General features: G+C 42.7%; 4 protein-coding genes across 12 annotated transcripts in view; 2 read left to right on the top strand and 2 right to left on the bottom strand.

Moving 5' to 3' along the window:
* InR (Insulin-like receptor) overlaps window positions 1-8,717 on the bottom strand; it is a 47,902-nt gene extending 39,185 nt beyond the window's left edge. The window contains exon 1 of one of the 3 annotated variants that reach the window (XM_002053503.4): window positions 8,011-8,717. The gene's annotated coding sequence lies outside the window, so the exon portion shown is untranslated. Of the gene's footprint in view, window positions 1-5,056; window positions 5,077-8,010 lie in introns of those variants that run through there. The other 2 variants (XM_070207718.1, XM_070207719.1) reach the window with 2 other exon arrangements.
* Window positions 8,718-9,292: 575 nt separating this feature from the next.
* Window positions 9,293-12,722, top strand: LOC6629377 (structure-specific endonuclease subunit SLX1 homolog). Of its 6 annotated transcripts, none has more exons than XM_070207722.1 (4): window positions 9,293-9,382; window positions 9,657-9,800; window positions 9,997-10,086; window positions 10,533-11,690. In XM_070207722.1, exons 2-4 carry the CDS (start codon window positions 9,773-9,775, stop codon window positions 11,177-11,179), a joined length of 765 nt encoding a protein of 254 aa, XP_070063823.1. In that variant the 5' UTR covers window positions 9,293-9,382; window positions 9,657-9,772; the 3' UTR covers window positions 11,180-11,690. The 6 variants fall into 6 exon arrangements, with proteins under 6 accessions (XP_070063823.1, XP_070063822.1, XP_032293303.2 ...); XM_032437414.2 differs by having other exon boundaries at window positions 9,377-9,519; XM_070207721.1 differs by lacking the exon at window positions 9,657-9,800 and having other exon boundaries at window positions 9,296-9,382.
* Window positions 12,683-13,781, bottom strand: Dlip2 (Dorsal interacting protein 2). Of its 2 annotated transcripts, none has more exons than XM_032437407.2 (3): window positions 13,653-13,781; window positions 13,051-13,599; window positions 12,683-12,980 (listed from the first exon to the last, which is right to left on the bottom strand). In XM_032437407.2, the coding sequence occupies exons 2-3, from the start codon at window positions 13,586-13,588 to the stop codon at window positions 12,718-12,720; spliced, it is 801 nt and encodes a 266-aa protein (XP_032293298.1). In that variant the 5' UTR covers window positions 13,589-13,599; window positions 13,653-13,781; the 3' UTR covers window positions 12,683-12,717. The 2 variants fall into 2 exon arrangements, with proteins under 2 accessions (XP_032293298.1, XP_032293299.1); XM_032437408.2 differs by having other exon boundaries at window positions 13,051-13,605; window positions 13,653-13,764.
* A 374-nt stretch (window positions 13,782-14,155) lies between these two features.
* Window positions 14,156-19,276, top strand: Karybeta3 (karyopherin beta 3). The gene is made up of 5 exons (XM_002053507.4): window positions 14,156-14,467; window positions 15,733-15,882; window positions 15,954-17,045; window positions 17,114-18,464; window positions 18,539-19,276. Exons 1-5 carry the CDS (start codon window positions 14,387-14,389, stop codon window positions 19,174-19,176), a joined length of 3,312 nt encoding a protein of 1,103 aa, XP_002053543.1. The 5' UTR covers window positions 14,156-14,386; the 3' UTR covers window positions 19,177-19,276.
* The last annotated feature ends 1,122 nt before the right edge of the window (window positions 19,277-20,398 follow it).

The following is a 20,398-nucleotide window of genomic DNA, read 5'->3' as shown; positions in this document are numbered from 1 at the left end:
TAACGGTCGGCGCATAAACGTAGTAACTGTGAGACGCCGCAAAAAAATACGAGCCATGCACAAAACAACAACACAAACGCAAACAACTGCGACGACGATTGACGGCGTCGGCGTCGGCGGCGACAGAAGCAGAAGCAGAAGCAAAAGCAGCAGCAACCCTCGAGATGACGTTGACCCCGAAAAATGACGCGAAGCGTAGTGTGTGAAAACGGCAGGCGAATGAGTATAAAAACAAAGTGAAATCTAATAACAAAATACTGCAAGTGCAAGCGAGAGAGATGCAGAAGAGGCAACTGACAAAATGCACGAGAGCGAGAACGAGAGACACGGTGTCGGCGTTTGCGGCGTATTAAGGATAGACGTGTAAAACGCAATGCGTATAAAAACATGCAGCCGACAGGACGACAACAAAACTCCGAAGCGAGCCGGAGTAAGGCGGCGGCCAAAATAGACAGAGAGATAGAGAGAGAGAGAGATGGCGAGAGAGGAGAGAAAGAGCGCGCGCGCACACACACAAGTCGTAGAGAGCGCAGAGAGACAGTGCCTGTGCATGAAAACGAAACGGTATGTGTATGCGTGTAAATGTTGTGATAAGGGCGGAAGCTACGCATGCAACAGCAGCACGAACAAAAACAATAACAAAAACAGAAACAGAAACAACAAAAGCGCCAGTACAGACAAATACACACATAAATAACGAAAATTGTTCACATGCAAGCCGCCAAATTTTGCAGAGTGGCGGCGCCGCCGCCGTCGACGTCGTCGTCGTCGACTGCAAAAAGCGCAACGCTTATGAATGAAGGCGCACGCCTGTCCCCTGCCAGGCATTTGTGTGTGAGTGTGTCTGTTTGTGCAAGACAGAGAGAGAGAGAGAGAGAGAGAGAGAGAGAGAGAGAGGGAGAGGGAGAGGGAGAGAGAACGCGCGCAAAATGGTGTCGTTGGCCCCTGTCTGGGGCGCTCTGTTGTAAAAATGTGGTACAGTGACTACCAAAAAATACTAGCAAGGCGTATAGTAAAAAGGCCAAAAGCAGAAGAGTGAGAACAGGATAAACGATGCATGCGCCATCATTGGTGGTGGTTGTAATAAAAATTACGAATGCGGTTTTAAGTAGTAACTGATGTGTGTGTGTGTGTGTGTGTGTGTGCTCGCGTGTTTGTGTGTGTGTGTAATAGTAGTATTTTATAGTGAGGCGCCTGGCCCGGCCACTGCCTGTGGCCTGGCACCAAAATGTAGCAGACCATTGCGAAAATGCCTAATGAGAAGCAGGCAGCAATAACAGCAGGATGGGGAGGGAGAGCGGGTCTAGACATGAATACATCAAAAGAAGCCGCCTAATTAAAAAGCCATTAAAAAGTTAAAGCCATCGCCTATGCACGCTAATCAAAACATAAATTTTGTACAACAGTAGAAAGAGAGAACGAGAGCGAGAGAGAGAGAGCTCCAAAAACAAGGCGAAAATTAATTACCTCAAGAAACAAACAAGAAAGCGGGCAAAAAAAAAAAAAAAAAAAAAAAAAAATGGGAGCAAAACATTAAAAACAACAACAAACTGCAGTCGCGGCGATGTCAACGTCGTCGCTCTGTTAGGAACAGCATGGAATTGTGGTCTAAAAATAAACTCCGTGTGCAACAATGTTGCAAAAGCCAAACAAAGCGCGACAGTCAGACACACACACACACACACACACACACACACGCACATAGATATGCATATGTATGCACACAGAGCACAGGAGTGAGAGCGACGCAGCAGCCCGCCCGCCCCGTCCGTCTGTCTAGCTGTCTCGCTGTCTGTTTGTCTGCCCAGTGCCGACGTCTCATTGTTTGGGGAGGGTTTGGAGCGACGACGGCGGCAGCGACGACGGCGGCGGCTAAAAGGAGCAGCCGCAAAAAATATAGAGTGCCGCGACTGGCGCGTGAAGCACGCAAACCGAAAACGGAGACGAGGAATAGGAAGCAAGCCAAGCCAAGAAGCAGAGACAACAACAACAACAACAACAACAACAACTGGCGAACGACGACAACGGCGGGGCCGACGTTCACTAATCGCTAAATTTACGAGTACAGTTAAAATGAAATCATAAAATGCCTTGCTCGCTGTTGTTGTTGTTGTGAGTTACTCAACATGCGTGTGCGTGTAAATACACACACACACACACACACACACATGCACATATATATGTATGTATATTTAGACTCATCTCAGTGATGCGTGTTCAGTTCTACGTGACAAAGTAGTGCAAAGGACGAGACAGAAATTTACATGCACTTAGAAGAACAAACGGCATTTTCTTAGTTTCTTAGTATTTACATATAAGAAAACAGTTTATGTGCATAAATAAATATATATAAAATAAATGCATTTACATATATGTGGAGAAATAACATTTAGTGATACGATTTGTATGGATTGTTTTTCTTGTTTATTATTTGAAGTCTGTCGGGCAAAGCTTTTAGTTTAATTACATACGAACTGCTCATAGTTAAAAAGTGATTGATTTTCTCTTAAATTTGTTTTACAGTTATTTCAATCAATTTCAGTGTTGTAAAACAAATTCAAACACTCACATGCTCTTCGGGGCTTGGGCTTTTTCCATTTCTATTAAGTACACATTTGTATGTTCTACAACAATAACGGTTACTTATGCCGAGATGCATTTAAGTTAATGTTAAGTGGCTAAGCAGAAAAATGATAAGGGCAGCGTGGTGGTGGGAGGGACGAGATGCATTTAAACATTCTTAAGTCAGAGTCTAGTTTCTAGTCAGATGAAGAATAGCCTTATTGCACACATACATACATTTTTTACATTTTTTGCTAATGTCAAGTATATTGCCTGTGGGTTTACAGCAAATTTGTAATATACTTTTATACCTAATTCTAGACCTTATTATTTGACCTTTGGAATGAAAACTTTGCGGCGCATAGATAAAGCATATCAAACCGAAGAGCTGTTTATTTAAAGAAGCGGCAGATTTGCCATTCGTATGACACTTGCTAATGGAATCGCAGAATGTTAAGTATGTAAATGTAACAAATGTTGAGCATAGTGAAATCAGGTAACATGAAAACTAATTTACTTATAAAATGGATATATATTTTCAGCATAAAACTTCGACTGACACTTGCTAATGGAATCGCAGAATGTTAACTATATATGTACGTAACGTCCTCCCTCCTCGACTGCTTACTGTATATAGTTTTGACCAAAGATTCTGTTTTTGGCTGTACTTTATACTTTTGGCTTTTTAATCTAGGGAATCGAAAAAAAAAAATGAGTAATACGATTTAAATCATTGAGAACATTTTCCAAAAACAAAAAATTCCTAATTAGGTCACTCAAAGGTCGTTCTAGAGAACAGGCAGGCGCAAGCAGCGAGTGAGTGGCGCAGCGCCAAACGGGCAGCGATTAGAAAGCTAAACAAATTCTAAAAAACTTATTAACTAACAACATTTCAATGCGAACGCGTCAATGCCGTCAGCAAATCCCAATTCTAAGCAATAGATATGCAACACTAAATACCCACGCACACGCACACGTATACACACACACACGCACACGCACACGCACACGCACAAGAGCGGGCATTGGGTTTATCTGCTAATGTTTATAAAAATTACTATAAATAGCAGCAAACGCAAAAACAGCGCCACCGTTAAATAGCCGCCCACCCAGCAGCAGCAGCAGCAGCAGCAACAGCAGCAACAGCAGCGGCAGCAGCGGCAGCGGCAGCGGCATTCGCACTAAATGCTCCAAGCGCCATACCCACACACACACACACACATATGTAAACATTCATTCATACACGTAGAGACAATAGGTAAGCACAACAAAAAAGTTGACCGACTGCAGCAAGCAGTGTGTGTTAGTGTGAGTAAGAGAGTAAGCGAGAAATGAGCACAATAATAGAAATGCAACCACGTGTATTGTTTATTGCACCAACACACGAACGCACACACGCACGGCCACACGCACACACGCACGCACACACGCACGCATGCACACCGGCTGCGGCTGCTTTATGAGCAACGTTACGTACATACGTGTGTACATATATATTTAAACGAACGTCAATACAAAACGGAATCTTTCAAAACAAGAAAAACAAATAACTGTGCAAAGCAAAATGTCGAAAATACATATACAAAGACAACACAGAGACAAGGGAGAGCAGAGCAGAAAAACAGAGAATATTAAAAGTGTCAAAAGAGTATAAAAGCAGTTGTTGTTGTTTTTGCTTCGTTAAGTTATTGTAACGGCACCATGGCACAGGATAAACGACAAATGTACGCAAAAAGCGTTATCAAGAAGAAAAACAGTATTAATTAGATAAATACCATATGTAGATCTCTCTCTCTCTCACTCTCTCTCTCTCTCTCTCTCTCTCTCTCTCTCTCTGTGTGTGTGTGGGTGTGTGTATGCTGTTTTTGTGCTTTTTATAAGAGTTGTTTATTATTTTGTTTTATTGGTTTTCGCAGTTTTTACAAGTGATTCATTCGCATCACACGCTCCGACTCCAACGCTCACAGGCCCCACTTATCAAGAGTCTAAGGTCCAAGTAAATAAACACACACACACACACACACACACACACAAAGAGATGTCTGTGTCGCCGCCTACGCATAAACACGAAATGCGTGTGTGCAGTACACAATCGTAATCACAATTATGATTTTCAAAATGCTCGTTTTTTTTTTTTAAGATGGCAACACTGGTTCAACTGGGCAGATACGTTAGTTAGACAGAGACAGCGCGAGCGTAAGGTGTGACAGGCCATCGGGCGGGCAGGGCAGACAGGCTGATGACGTGGTGTGCTGATGCTGAAAGGCAGGGGGGGAGGGTCGAATGGGGGGTACCACGCACATCTTGTGATCAATGTTTTTTTTTTTTTATAGAGGTTATCGTTTCTTCTTTTGGCAAATGCCACAACAAATTCTATATATGCACACACACACACACACACACACACACACGCACATTTTGATAATGAAGTCAACGACACATGCTTTTAGAGCTAAACCCTTGCATTAGGTTTTAATTAAATTTAATTTATTACCTTGTTTTTCTTTTAAACAATCTATAGCTAAAAACCTTCAACAATCCGACACAATATTACTCATGAATGTAACGCAGCACTTTAAGAAAATAACATTATTTTGTGAAACTGAAATTGTCTGACATTTAATTCAAAGTAAACGATTTACGTATTCACAATAGATTCGACTCAAAAGTGTTTCAATCGGACAACAATGATCTAATAGCTGCAAAAGAAAAGTAAGCTTTCCAGCACTGACGACCAAATACCCTTATTTATGTAACATATATATACATAAAAAATACATATGAGCATCTACATTTAAATTCTTTATATTCTCTATACGAAAGCATATGAGAGTGTTACCAATTTTGTTATAAAGTGATTATACACCCCCGAGAGAGGGCGTTTAAATGCCTAATCTAACGATTTGTACGAAAACATGTGTGAATGTATGTGCCGCAATATGGTTTGCCAAAAGGTGACACATACCCAGGTTTGGTCATAATTTCGCTAAAATGGAAACGATCAATTCAAGTGCTTCACAGAAGGGAGCTTTATCTCGCATACAAATAGATTATATATTCCCCGATTACTCGTTGGATCTCATAGAAAATATCCCATACATAGCTCAAATATGAGAAAGTGCGATTTGATGGTTCCGCGTATATATATATATATATTCGATTCTGTTCATGATTTTGCAAATCTTTAATTTGTATTTACTAGAATTTCTCATATTTTTATTATTCCCTGAGATGGATTACTAGAAATATTTAAGCATATTAAATTCATTTGCTTGAATAATTCGAATTTCTGAAAGTTCTCATTTGTCGGGCTAAATTAGTTTTTATTGTTTAGCGTTAGTCATGCTTTGATCAATGATGTAATATAGTTTTTTAGTAATATTTTTTATTCCTTTGTTGTTGTTTTATGTTTGTGTAGGTTTTCCAACGATCTTTTCTAACGCTATATACAAACTATGTATATATATATCTATGTATATATATATATATGTATATACCGGGAGACACACTCAACGTCTCTCGCTTGTTCTTGCCAAAAATTGGGGAATATTGAGTCATGTGTAAAATATGTTGTGCTACGATTCTGAGGACGTGACCCACACACGCAGCGCCCCTTGTTCCTGAATACAAGGCAGCGTTGACCTCAATTCAAATAGTATAAAAAACAAGCTTCACACACACACACACACACACACACACACTGACATTTGTCAACATAACGAACAATAAAAGTAGCAAAGCTTTTAGCAACAACAACAACAACAACAACAACAACCTAAATTGCGTAATTGATACCATTTTTGGTGTGTGCGTTTTCTGCGCGCCTCAAAAGAGAATTGTCAACAAAAGCATAGCACAAAAAAAAAAATAAAATAAATTTGAAACTGATGCGTGTGTGTGTGTGTTTGTGTGTGTGAGCTTTGGAGCTTAAATATGTGCTTTAGAAAACGCGCCTAAGTTCAAGGCCAAGCAGCCGCAGTGTGTAGCATAAGCAGCAACAACAACAACAACAGCTAAAATAACAGCAGCGACAGCAAACGCAGCAAAAAAAAAACGAAGAAGAAAAAAAGCCAAAAACAAAAAGTGCAAATAACAGCAGCGGCAACAACAACAACAATAAAATGTGCTTTTACCGTCACAGCGAAAAGGGTCAATGACACCTGCCAGTTTGTCTCGCTCAACTAACACACACACACACACACATGGTCATCAGCTCATTTCGCTCTCTTTTTTCCCTCTTCTTCTTGTTATTGTTGTGCATGCACACGCGCGCCGTTTAGACATGTGGTCAACGTATTTTTGTGTGCTGTTGTTGTTATTATTGCTCTTCGTACCGCTAATTAGTGTGGCCAAATTATGCACCAACATTTCCAGAGAGTTGCCACCTTATATGATATGTGAATGTGTGCGTATATTGGTGTGCCCGTCATACACACGTCATAAAAACTAGCGATCGGTTATCGCTGACGTCGCTGCCAACGTCGCATAAACAATTTCCGGTTTTGCTATATACAAAACTTGGCTAGTCCCTGTTGTTTTTCAACAATTTTGTTTTTGCGGCAACTTATTTTTGTCACACACACGGACACACACACACACACACACACACAGAGGCAAACTCGATTTAAAAATAAATAAATTACACAGAAAACAAACGCACAAACACACGCAAGCACGCACACACAGAATCAGTGAGAATACACATACATATACGCATGTTCAACTTTTCGGCAACATTCCTTACGCTCCGCCATCAAAAATATATTATGATTAATACAACGGCATTTTAATGTTATTTCTTAATATACATACATACATATGTATTGCAAGAAGAACATATCAACACATACACGCACAGTAAGTGGCAACATCATGTGTGCGAACGAGAACGACTGCACAGCGGTATGCCAATTACTGCTACGCTTTTTAATTAGCAAACACCTCCGCCATCTCCTTTGCTACTACTTTTACTACTACTCTTATTCCATATTATTTCTTTGCAATTGTCTTGTTCTTCATGTTGACATATTCCCATTGTTGTTGTTATTGTCGTTTTCGCGCTTCCTTCACACTTTTGCTTTTCTTGCCGTACTCACTCTCACACACAAATTGAGCTAGCGAGAGCGCGCACAGAGAGCACAACAAAACAGCGCTGAGAGCGCCATCTATGCCAGAGATGCCGGAACGTAGTTTTGTTTTGCTATTTTGCTCACACACACACACACACGCGCGCGCACACACGCACACGTACACTATAGAACACTGCTCTGCTGCTCATTCACAAAACGAGACAAAGTCGGCGGCGGTGGCGGCGATAAAGACGAAACAGAAGATATGATAGATATGAAACAACAACAACAACAACAGTGCCGCATAAATTTCTGCTGCGTAGTAATTTTTCGAGTATATTTGTATGTATACAGACACATAGGCACATCATGTATTTACCTTTTTTGCATTCTTGTTAAACATTTTCGTTTGTTTATGTTGCACTTTGCACACGCACACACACATTCACACGCCAGCAAATATACATGCACATTAATGCATATGTATGACAACATTCGTAGGTATATTTGTTTGTATGTAGAACGAGGCCCACTTTTTGTGTATTTTTATTTTCGTATCGATTTCAAAATAAAACGACGCACTTTCCTAGTTGCAGCCCTAAATTCACTTCTTTTTTTTTTTCTTCTCGTTTTATTCGCGGGCTTTCTTTTTGCGCCGCAACTTCACAACATTCTGCTGCTGCTTCTGGTGCCGCAGCTCACTTTGTGTATACAATTTTATTCATTTATTTTGCCGCTTGTGAATTTTATTTTGCACCTCGCGCGCAGACCCACACACAAACACACACACACACACGCGCGCGCAAACAGGCACTCGCATGTACATTTGTATGTATAAATTGATGTACATGTGTCGGCACACGCACTTGTGATTTCTTGGAATCTACTCACTTCTGTAGTTGCCTTAGCTTTTGATTGATTTCTTTTATGATTTCGTTATACTTAAAAGATGTACATTGGTATGTACATGCATGCATTTATGTTAAACTATTTGGTAAAACGATATTTTTTCGCAGCAACAAACAAATAAGCGTCCGCGAAACCGACCACGACGTCCGTACGCTTCAAATGCCAAAATACGAATGAGCGGCACAACAAAATTGATGAAATTCAGCAAGCTGAGAGTGTGAGAGAGACTGAAAGAGAGAGAGAGAGCGAGAGTGCCAGAGAGAGAGAGCGACGGCTTACTCTCTGAACAATAATACTACCGGAAAAGAAACTATACTCCGTATGTTTTTCGGAGCTACGTACTGTCTGACCGAACTTTTGATGACTATTTAATATATTTAAATAACAATTTGTTTTAAACTAATAGGTAGACATTAAATGAAATTGTCAAATAAATTTATTGTAAGGAGACAAAATAATTGAAATGTGTTGGTGAAATTTTTAAAATAAATTAAATTGCGCGCTCCTTTTGATGAATTTCTGTTCATTTAAGAGAGCCCAACAGATCGGTTTTAACAGTGTAAGAGAGATCTTTGCAGTGATACGTTCAGTGAGTAAATGTAATAACGAGTGTAAGTGATATATTTAGTTTAAAACTAAGAGATGCGCTAATCGATAATACGTGAACGCATTTAAGAGAATTTATATCTAATAAATATGGAAATAAATCAAAATGTTTGGAAACAGTGTGTACATGCTAATTTTCGTTGCAGGGAATTCAGTATATTTACGGTATATTTTAGCTATGGAAAACAGTATTCTTCTACTTACAAGATTCGGTCACGCTGTCATGAACACATACGGTTTGTAGCTGAAAATAACAATAAATTTTAATTAATTTGCTTACCACAAAACGAATATCACCCAACATAATTAAGCAGCGACAGAGAGTTTCATAGTTGAATTACGTTTTAAGTGCTACTCAATTCCGTTTGTGTTTGTATGCGCTTTTTCCTTTTTTTATATATATTTATACCCATCCGACACACACACACACACGCAAACAGACACACAAATGAGAATTGTGTAGATTTTTATGTGTAATTTATGATTTTTGTGTTATGTACGATTTTGAAGCACACGAGAAATCACACCCAAGCACAACAAACAAACAACAACACCCGAAGAATTAGCAAACAAACAAACTGAAAAAACGCAAAAACAACGAAACCCTTTCCACAACAGCTAGAAAAATGGCCAAAATGTACGGAAAGGGTAAGAGTAAGTAAACCCAACAAAAACCAAAAAAAAAAAAAATTTAAACACATTTTGCATTCGACATTTCATTGTTTTCTATAAATATTCACATGCTTTTAGTTAGTACGAAATTAACAGCCATTTTAGTGACAACTAACCCAAAACAAAGCTTATTTCAATTTCAAATGCAAGCTCTAAACATGTTTTATATTTTGTTTAGCGGCCATCGAATCGGAGGAACAACAAAAACGACGCTGGCAAATCGAACTGGAGTTTGTGCAGTGCCTCTCCAATCCCAACTATCTCAACTGTAAGTCTCTTTATACCCTAGCTAGAATAACGAAAATCTTATTATCAGGCAGAACATGATCTTGATATGGCCATTTCCAGGGTAAGCTGCGCATCGGAATCGAACAGATCTGTCCATGTCGAACACTTCGAGCTTGGATACCTTTCGGGCGATATGCTCATTTTCTCATCGACACAAATCGATGTTAGGCATTGTTTTTATAGCTTTTATTGTAAGAAGTTTAACGCACAGATGCAGACATCTTCAAATATTGTCATCGAAGAAATGTTCTTCCAACCTTAATCCATCATCCTGTAGGAGTATTCCTTCTTCGGCGTGTCGCAATTAACTGTTCTTAAATGTTTCTGGTGCGCATTGAAGTGCTATCAAAGCTTGTGCCTGACTTCCCGAATTGGCCATATTTAGCTATATGCGTAGCTCTTTTTGCTTGCTTATTACTCAAATAGGTTTTGTTTGCTTTGCAGTTCTCGCACAGCGCGGTTACTTTAAGGATCCGTCGTTTATCAACTACCTCAAGTATCTGCAGTACTGGAAAGAGCCCGACTATGCCAAGTATTTGATGTATCCCATGTGCCTATACTTTCTCGATCTGCTGCAATACGAGCACTTTCGACGCGAAATCGTTAACAATCAATGCTGCAAATTTATCGATGATCAGGCCATACTACAGTGGCAGCATTATACGCGCAAGCGCATCAAACTCATCAACTCCGTGCAGGAGAATGCTGCAGCAGCAGCAGCAGCAGCGGCAGCAGCAGCTGCACAACAGCAACAACAGCAGCAGCAACAGCAACAAAGCAATGGCGGCAGCGGCATCTTGGCGCCCAGCGAAGCAGCCACTGTCGCGGGCATCGAGGCGGCCAATCCGCAGCAGCAGGCGACGCTGCAGAATGGCAACAGCTCTGCCGCGTCGACGACACAGTCACAGCAACAGGCGCGGGAGCCAGCGCCAACTCAGACTCAGGTGTTGTCCGTGTCGCAGCAGCCACAGCAGCAGCAGCAGCAACAGCAGCAACAGCAGCAGCAGCAACAGCAACAACAACAAATGAATGGACTGGCCGCTAGTGGAGCTATGAAACTAGAATTAAATTAGCAAAGTGCTATGCAAGAAAGAAAAACCATAATAAATTAGACTAAGAGACAGAACACAGAAAGAACTTCTAGACCAAATAACAAGCAACAGCAAACAAAAGCGATTAATAGTTTGTGTAGGCAAACATTCGATTCAAGAGCAAGCTCTGAGATACTTTTGATTTCCTGTTTATATAAAAAAGTGGTCTTTCAGAAATGAACAGAGACCCGTTTGAATGTTTTTACCCTTGCAGAGGCATCTCTGAGCCCGTAGACAGTCTGTCTCCAAAGTCGAAATCTTACAAGCAATCGAAATACTATGTCGTGTAGCTTCTAGAGGAACAATCAGATGAAGCCGGATGCTCCATGATCGATTGCACAAACATTGAACTGAGAACCGACTACGGGGAATTGCCTTTGGATGACATGCTGTCTTCTAGCTGGAGCGATGCGGACCGTTCGATTTGTAGAGTAGACATTTGAAGATATATATGAAATCGGAATCTGTTGGCAAATATCATGTGATAAACTCTTGTCGCTGCCTTTGAATGTTGGTTGAGTAGCAGATGAACTTGTTTATAATTAAAACTATAACTTTCAGGCTCCAGCGAGGTTCTGGTCCAGAAGGGCCACTTCTATGGCGTGTATCTGCTGTGCAGCCAGAGTCCGGATGCACGATATCGTGGCAAGTGCTATGTGGGCTTTACGGTGAATCCCAAGCGCAGGATTAAGCAGCACAATCGTGGCTGTGACTTTGGCGGCGCCAGGAAGACCAGCAAAAAGGGACCCTGGCAAATGGTGTTGATTGTCCATGGATTTCCCAACAATATTGTCGCGCTACAGTTCGAATGGGCGTGGCAACAGCCGATGCTATCAACGCGCCTTAAAATGTATCCCGAATTGAAGCGTAAATTGCACCGGGAATCGCATTTTGATTATAATTTTCGTATACTCAATCGAATGCTAGGCGTGGGACCCTGGCATCGATTGCCGCTAACAATACGCTGGCTGGAGGCAGACTATGAGCGGGCATTTGTGCTGCCGCTGCCACCGCACATGCTCATCGTTAGCGGCAAGGTGGCCCTAACCACCTCACAGAATCGCTTGGATGTGAATGCCACGGAGCGAGCTGCAGTCGTCTGGGCGTCAGAGTGCCATCTGTGCATGCAGCCCATTCAGCAGCCGGAGCGTTCGCGCTTGGGCTGCTTGAATGCCAAATGCCGCTTGACCTGCCACATGCTGTGCCTGGCCAACTACATGCTAAGCGATCAGCCCGGACACTATATACCTGTTGGCGGCGTGTGTCCGCTGTGTGACACACAGCTCAGTTGGGCGGCGCTGTTGCAGCGCCAGAGACTCAGCCAGGGCAGGCAGGAGCAGGCGGACAACGACGATGATGATGATGAGGATGAGGATGATGAGGAGCCCGACGTGGACAGCGATGTGCCCGAGCTGGACAGCGATGTGGAGCAGGCAGCACAAGATGCCATCTGTGAGCTAAGTGATTGAAACTCGAATTTGAAACTAGGCTTTTAAGAAATATAATATGGTTAAATCGTCTCATATATCCTTAAGCGGCATTAATTCCATTTTAATATTGGCCAGCGTCCGTTTGTAGGTGCGCAGCTGTTCCAGCAATTGGCGTTTCTCTTGCAGATAGTATTCCCGGGACATTTGCACATATTGCTCCCCCTTGAACTTGAATATGGATACCTCGGAGTCGTCTATAAGCTGATCATCCTCTGCCGCCGGCTCCTCCTCATCCAGCTCCAGCGTGGGCGGACGTGCGCGTTTGCGGGCGGGCGGCACAATGCTCAATTCAACTAAGTTTTTAAGTAAAACAGAAAAAAAAAAACATAGTTACAAATGTGTATTCAATAATATTCCACTTACTTTTGTCGAACAGATCTGTTTCTGCATTCCCCTTGGTCTGTGAAGGTGTTGTCGTTGACTCGACCATAACAAGTTTGTCAATGCTTAAATCGTCCTCGTCCATGTTGATATAAAAGCTTTGCTGCGAAGATGAGCATGTCGTCGATATACTCTCTTTGAGGTTGTCATCTTCCATTTGGTTTTTCTTAGCACCCGGATTGATGCAATAGCTTTGCTGTGCCGTCGAAGATGATGTGGCTGTCATTTGTTCGGGATTCTCCTCGGGTGTTCTTCTTTCGCTGTAGGGAAACGGCAGAGCTTCGCCGAGCAATATGCGACGATTCTTGTTCAAAGATAGATATTTGGCATCAAAATGTATGGAGCACATATATAGTTGTTTGGGACCAATTTTTGGATGCACTTGACCCAGCACACGCCACTGTTCGGCGCGCTTCGTATCCTTGGGGAATGCAAAAAGTGTCACGTCGCCGCAGCCGCTGTTATCCTGCCGATAATAAAAATTATGGCAGTCCTTGTAGGCGCAAAGCCGCGTGCTCATTTTCTGGATTTCTGTTTCTTTGTAAGTTGTCAGTTATTTTCATTTGCTTTTTTTTGTTGTTTACCTTGAGTTCTTGATTGTTTTGATGGGGCTTCCTTTTTGTTGAGTTTGTAAACAACAAACTTTGATGTTTGTTTGTTAAACAACACTAATTTCTGTTTACAGTGCGTAAAGCAGCGAAAATAACATTGAACTGTAATACATTTGGAGAGAAACGTCTGTTAATTTTGAATTAATAAAAGTGAAATTGATTTTTGCATAAATAAAACAATGCAATAACAATAACTTTCAGCATTGGCATATAACTCCAAATTAAACTTGATTTTTTTTTAATTTATACATTTCTTACTTAAGAATGGATAAATATCAATCTTTACTTTTCTTATTCAATAACTTTTAACAACTCTGTTGTTGTGGCCACACTTTTTGCGCGCCAAAAACTATCGATAGTAGCGCATTGTCAAGCGTGCCGCTTGACGCCAGTATTGACACAGCTCTGCATATCTTGCTTGGAAAAATTCCTAATAAAATAATTCTTTAATTTATATCTGTTCAAAATTTCAAATAACTTTAATAAACGATTTTTATATGCCGCAACCTATGTGATAAGGATAAAGTGTATTTCTAGTGTTTGCAGCAATAATATACACCCACTATAAAAAAACTTTGGAATTTTGGCAACCCGGCATCGCGTTTTCTATTGTTCTGCTCTTTTTTTAAGCGGCTTCGTCGCGTGAAGATTGTGAAAATTGTGTGTTTTCCATATCGTGTTTAACCGTGTGAAAACTACAAATAAAAATGGCTGCAGACCAGGCACAGTTTCAACAGCTCCTGAGCTCCTTGCTCTCCATGGACAATGAAGTTCGCAAACAGGCCGAGGTGAGTCCTACTAGAAACAGGGGCCGAAAATGGCAAATTTCGCCAGACAACTGCGCAATATTAAAATGTGGCTGCATCTAGTATAATGCCATAATTCGGCTACCCACCCAGACAGTTGCAATGCTTTATCTATCAAACGTAATTAATAGAAACATTTAGTATAAGATTCCCTGAATCATAATCATCGTGCATTCTATCTCAAAGCGCACAAAACGTGTTTTTGCTTTCCTTTTCGCTACGACATTCGCATGTTTGCGTGTGTGTGTGTGCAACTGCTGACTGTATGTGTGTGTGCGTGCGTGTGCTTCGTACAAAGCGGAAAGACAATTTGTACAATTCGTATGGAGCTATAATATATAATATGTATATATATTTTTTTTTTTGGGCTGACAGCGCCTTAAAATGAAATTCACACACAAGCACGCACAATTGTTACACGCTTGCAAAACGGAAACAAAGCGCAGGTGCAAAAATGTTTATTATTGCTTACGATGACGCATTGTCTGAAATGCAATCTGTTTTATTTGTAGAATTATTAAATGGCCCGATTGAGCCGACAGTCCACACGCATTTCAGCTGTTGACCTTGGCGCCGCCCACGCCACGCGCTGCCTTGTACTGCAACTGTTAGTCTATACACACACACACACACACCCACACACATACGCACGACATATACAGTCGATGTAATTTGACTTTTCTAACAGGCACGAAGCCTAAAAACTGCACAGCTAGAAATTGGGGTTTGCATTGCTGGCTGGATTCGTTTTGGAAACCAACATATCAGAAATCCCTCAATAATATCAACTGCCTGCCCATTATATTATGTTTAAGTACTTGTAAAGTTTCGATTTTCCACAAATGAAAACATTCTAATCTTAAGGCAGAAGAGAGATAAATAAGGTGGCAACACTCTGGTTACAATCATCGGCGTGTGTTAATTGCAATCAATGTTAAATAACATTTTATGCTAAGGAATTCGGGTATAATATATTTCAAATTTTAAATTCCTCTGTTAATACACCAAAGGAACTAAAAGGAAGAGAGAGAGAGAGAGAGAGAGAGAGAGAGAGAGAGTGGGTAAAGAGAGACTCTTTTAATGTGACAACTCTAAGAGAAAATCGAAATTTTGATATTCAAGCTATGTTAATTAACATTCTATGCTTAAAAAATCTGAATTTTAATTTTAAAATTCAAAATGAGCCTGTTAACAAATATGTTGCTCAACAATGTCTTGATCCGTCTATATCTTTATCTGATCCCAAGGAAACGTATAACAATCTGTCGCGAGAGGTAAAGGTAACACACCTGTTGGGCAACATTCACAATGGCCAACAATCGGAGGAGGCGCGCCAAATGGCCGCCGTGTTGCTGCGTCGCCTCTTCACATCCGAGTTTATGGAATTCTACAAGGAGGTAAAACGAATAAAATTGCGCCTTTCAATTTGATCAGTTTGTTAAAATCGGGCGATCTTGATCCATTGCAGCTGCCCGTTGACTCGAAAAATCAGCTGCTGCAGCAGATCCTGATGGCCGTGCAACAGGATGTGACGCCGCAATTGCGACGCAAAATCTGCGAGGTAATTGCCGAGGTGGCGCGCAATCTGATCGATGAGGACGGCAACAATCAGTGGCCGGACATTCTGCAGTTTCTGTTCCAATGCGCCAATTCACCAACGCCGCAGCTGCAGGAGTCGGCATTGCGAATCTTCAGCAGCGTACCATCGATCTTTGGCAATCAGGAGACGCAGTATATTGAGCTGATCAAACAGATGCTGGCCAAGAGCATGGAGAACACCGATGCTGAAGTGCGCGTACAGGCGGTGCGCGCCATTGGCGCCTTTATACTCTACCACGACAAGGAGAAGGAGGTGACCATATACAAGCATTTTGCGGATCTTCTGCCGCGCATGATTGTCATCACGGGCGAAACGATTGAGGGCCAGGACGATCAAAGTTTGCTCAAGCTGCTCATCGATATGACCGAGAACTGCCCGACGTACTTGCGGCCCCAGGTGGAGTACATTTTCGAGATGTGCATGAAGGTGTTCAGCTCACAGGACTTTGAGGATAGCTGGCGTCATCTGGTTCTTGAGGTTATGGTCTCTTTGGCGGAAAATGCGCCCGCCATGGTGCGCAAGCGTGCAGAGAAATATATAATTGCGCTCATTCCGCTCGTTTTGCAAATGATGACCGATCTGGATGAGGACGAGGATTGGGCGACGGCCGATGTCATCAATGAGGATGATCACAGCGACAACAATGTAATTGCCGAATCTTCCCTGGATCGCTTGGCCTGCGGACTGGGCGGCAAAACGGTCTTACCCCATGTCATGAACGCCCTGCCAGGCATGCTGAACCATACGGACTGGAAGCATCGCTTTGCCGCTCTAATGGCCATCTCGGCCATCGGCGAGGGCTGTCACAAGCAAATGGAGGCCATACTTGATCAGGTCATGTCCGGTGTGCTCAACTATCTGCGCGATCCCAATCCACGCGTACGTTACGCCGCCTGCAATGCAATTGGTCAAATGTCCACGGACTTTGCGCCCACATTCGAGAAGAAGTTCCATGAACAGGTGAATGCTGCTGAAACCGCTGGGCAATGTCTTGAATATACTCTAAAACATATTTTCCCAACATACAGGTGGTGCCTGGCTTGCTGCTGCTGCTAGATGATGAGCAAAATCCGCGTGTGCAGGCGCACGCCGGCGCTGCTTTGGTCAATTTCAGTGAGGACTGCCCCAAGAATATATTGACACGCTATTTGGATGCAATCATGGCCAAGCTGGAGACCATTCTCAATTCCAAGTTCAAGGAGCTAGTCGAGAAGGGCAACAAGCTGGTGTTGGAGCAGGTGGTCACCACGATTGCCTCCGTCGCAGATACGTGCGAGCATGAGTTTGTCGCCTACTACGACCGCCTGATGCCCTGCCTCAAGTTCATCATACAGAATGCCAACTCGGAGGATTTGCGCATGCTGCGCGGCAAGACGATTGAGTGCGTGAGTCTGATCGGCCTGGCCGTGGGTCGTGAGAAATTCATTAACGATGCCGGTGAGGTAATGGACATGCTGTTGAAAACCCATACCGAGGGCGATCTGCCCGATGATGATCCGCAGACATCGTATCTGATAACCGCATGGGCGCGCATGTGCAAGATTTTGGGCAAGCAATTCGAGCAGTATTTGCCGCTGGTTATGGGTCCAGTTATGCGCACCGCTGCCATGAAGCCCGAGGTGGCGCTGCTGGACAACGATGAGGTCGAGGACATTGAGGGCGATGTCGAATGGTCGTTCATTACACTGGGCGAACAGCAGAACTTTGCCATACGCACCGCAGGCATGGAGGACAAGGCATCCGCCTGTGAAATGCTCGTGTGCTATGCACGCGAACTGAAGGAGGGCTTCGCCGAATACGCCGAGGAGGTGGTGCGTCTAATGTTGCCGCTGCTCAAGTTTTACTTCCATGATGGGGTGCGCTCGGCTGCCGCCGAATCGTTGCCATATTTGCTCGACTGCGCCAAGATCAAGGGTCCGAACTATTTGGAGGGCATGTGGCTCTACATTTGCCCCGAACTGATCAAGGTTATCAATACCGAACCGGAGCCGGATGTTCAGTCCGAGCTGCTCAATTCGCTGGCCAAATGTATTGAGACCCTGGGACCCAATTGCCTTAACGAGGAGGCCATGAAGCAGGTGCTCGAGATAATCAACAAGTATGTGCTGGAGCATTTCGAGCGGGCCGACAAGCGTCTGGCTGCCCGCACGGAGGAGGATTACGATGACGGCGTTGAGGAAGAGCTGGCCGAACAGGATGATACTGATATATATATACTGTCAAAGGTGGTGGACATCATACACGCACTCTTCCTAACCAACAAGGCGCAATTTTTGCCCGCCTTCGATCAGGTGGCACCGCACTTTGTCAAACTGTTGGATCCCAATCGTCCATTTGCCGATCGCCAGTGGGGCGTTTGCGTATTCGATGATTTAATCGGTGGGTTATCCATATCAATTACTACACACTGCTACTTAGCTTATGCTTATTCGCCTTTTAAATCCGTCCTTTAGAATTCTGTGGTCCCGCTTGTACGCCGTATCAGCAAATCTTTACGCCTGCACTGCTGCAGTATGTGCTGGACAAGTCGCCGGATGTGCGCCAGGCTGCTGCCTACGGCTGTGGGGTTTTGGGCCAGTTTGCTGGCGATCAGTTTGCCCATACATGCGCTCAGATCATTCCGCTGCTGGTGCAGGTCATCAACGATCCGAGGGCACGCGAAATTGAGAACATAAATGCGACGGAGAATGCAATTTCGGCATTTGCCAAAATACTTAAATACAACAAGTCGGCATTAACCAATCTGGATGAGCTAATTAGCGTTTGGTTCTCATGGCTGCCCACCTCCGAAGATCCCGAAGAAGCCGCCCACATCTATGGCTATCTGTGCGATCTGATTGAGGCCAATCATCCAGCGATTTTGGGCGCCAACAATTGTAATCTGCCACGCATCGTTTCCATCATCGCGGACACGTTCTGCACAAATGTCTTGGAGGCAAAGAGTGCACCCGGTACCCGCATGCTAACCATTGTCAAGCAGATTGAGTCCAACCCAGACGTCATGCAGGCCTGCGCGAGCATATTAAGTCCGGAGCAGCAGCAGGCATTGCAGGACGCCTATCGGGAGCTGGCCGCTGCGCCGTCTACCTAAACCTAGGGGCTTCCTCCATTTACCAGCTCTTTCAGCAGCTCCAGCACGTCTCTACGCATGAGAAAATGTAATCAAACACAAAAAAAAAAAAAAAAACAAACTGTAGGATTCACATACATACTTAAATTCAGACAATGAAAATGTAAGCTGAAAAGTATAGAAAAAGCCGAAAAGCTTTCTTTCCGTTATCGTCACATTTTTGTGAGCAAAATTCGCAAATGCGTTATAATTACGTTAAAAACAAATTATATATATACATCAATTATATATACAAAATGAGATGTATGTGCTTATTCTATATATACATTACTATATATAATATACATTGTGATTTCAATCGAAACTCGTCTCCCGTTCCCGCAAGGGAACGCCTTTGGAAGGAAAACCAAGCAAAAGTCTGCATCTCGTTAGAATTTGACATGTTGAATTGCAAATTGTTCATCAAATTCCAGTAGATTATTTTCGTTATACAAATTGAAAACGTTCTCATATGTTATATAAATATATATGTCGTGTATCCAATAAATTATTGTGAGTATTATTTTGAATGCTAACGATTAAGTGTTAGTAAGAATCAGAGAATTTGACAGAAGGTACTGCTATTTAACATAACTGTCCTACTTGTATTAGGGTTGCTACTGAAAGCATGGTGTGAGACAAAAAAGATAGTCTCTGCCGAGCATGGCCCGAGTGTGTTGTATAACGTCCAGTTTGCTATAGTGTTGAATGTTCACTAACAGTACTAAAAGTCAGAGAAGAATATAGAATGACAAGAGCATGAGTAGTATGCTCGAGGACGATGAAAATTATTCATTTCTAAAAGTGGAAGTCATAGAGAACAGACGTGCTCGCTCCTAAAAATATAATTATTTTGTGACTATAACGACACTCGGGACTTGCTGTGCTGCCAGTATGCCTAATTGCAAAGAAAGTGATTTCTCTGTTCCGACATCAGAAGTGGGATTAGGCGATGCCCCTCCACGAGGCAATTCTGACGATTCGTGGCGTCAGCTTTTGGAATCTCAAAATCGAAATATTCTTGAGATTATTAAAGCAATGCAGATGTCAAATTCAGCATCCTCAACAAAGAAGAGCATCTCGTTGCCAAAGTTCAACCCGGACGTTGCAGGCGCAGATGCAAATGCCTGGTGCAAAACTGTGGACATAATACTTGACGATAATCCTATTGAGGGCAGTACACTGGTGATGACCCTCAGCGGCT

Source organism: Drosophila virilis, chromosome 2 (assembly GCF_030788295.1).
Source record: "Drosophila virilis strain 15010-1051.87 chromosome 2, Dvir_AGI_RSII-ME, whole genome shotgun sequence".
Classification (NCBI taxonomy): Eukaryota; Metazoa; Arthropoda; class Insecta; order Diptera; family Drosophilidae; genus Drosophila; species Drosophila virilis.
Note: the sequence above shows the minus strand (reverse complement) of the source record. Positions and strands in the feature narration are given on the sequence as shown.

Coding starts and splice junctions, on each gene's coding strand:
- Karybeta3 (XM_002053507.4), top strand. CDS start 14,387: ATGGCTGCAGACCAGGCACAGTTTCAACAGCTCCTGAGCTCCTTGCTC. Junction 14,468..15,732: donor AAGTTCGCAAACAGGCCGAG/GTGAGTCCTACT, acceptor TCTGATCCCAAG/GAAACGTATAACAATCTGTC. Junction 15,883..15,953: donor TTATGGAATTCTACAAGGAG/GTAAAACGAATA, acceptor GATCCATTGCAG/CTGCCCGTTGACTCGAAAAA.
- Dlip2 (XM_032437407.2), bottom strand. CDS start 13,588: ATGAGCACGCGGCTTTGCGCCTACAAGGACTGCCATAATTTTTATTAT. Junction 12,981..13,050: donor AACAGATCTGTTCGACAAAA/GTAAGTGGAATA, acceptor TTAAAAACTTAG/TTGAATTGAGCATTGTGCCG.
- LOC6629377 (XM_002053505.4), top strand. CDS start 9,325: ATGGAAAACAGTATTCTTCTACTTACAAGATTCGGTCACGCTGTCATG. Junction 9,383..11,758: donor CGCTGTCATGAACACATACG/GTTTGTAGCTGA, acceptor TATAACTTTCAG/GCTCCAGCGAGGTTCTGGTC.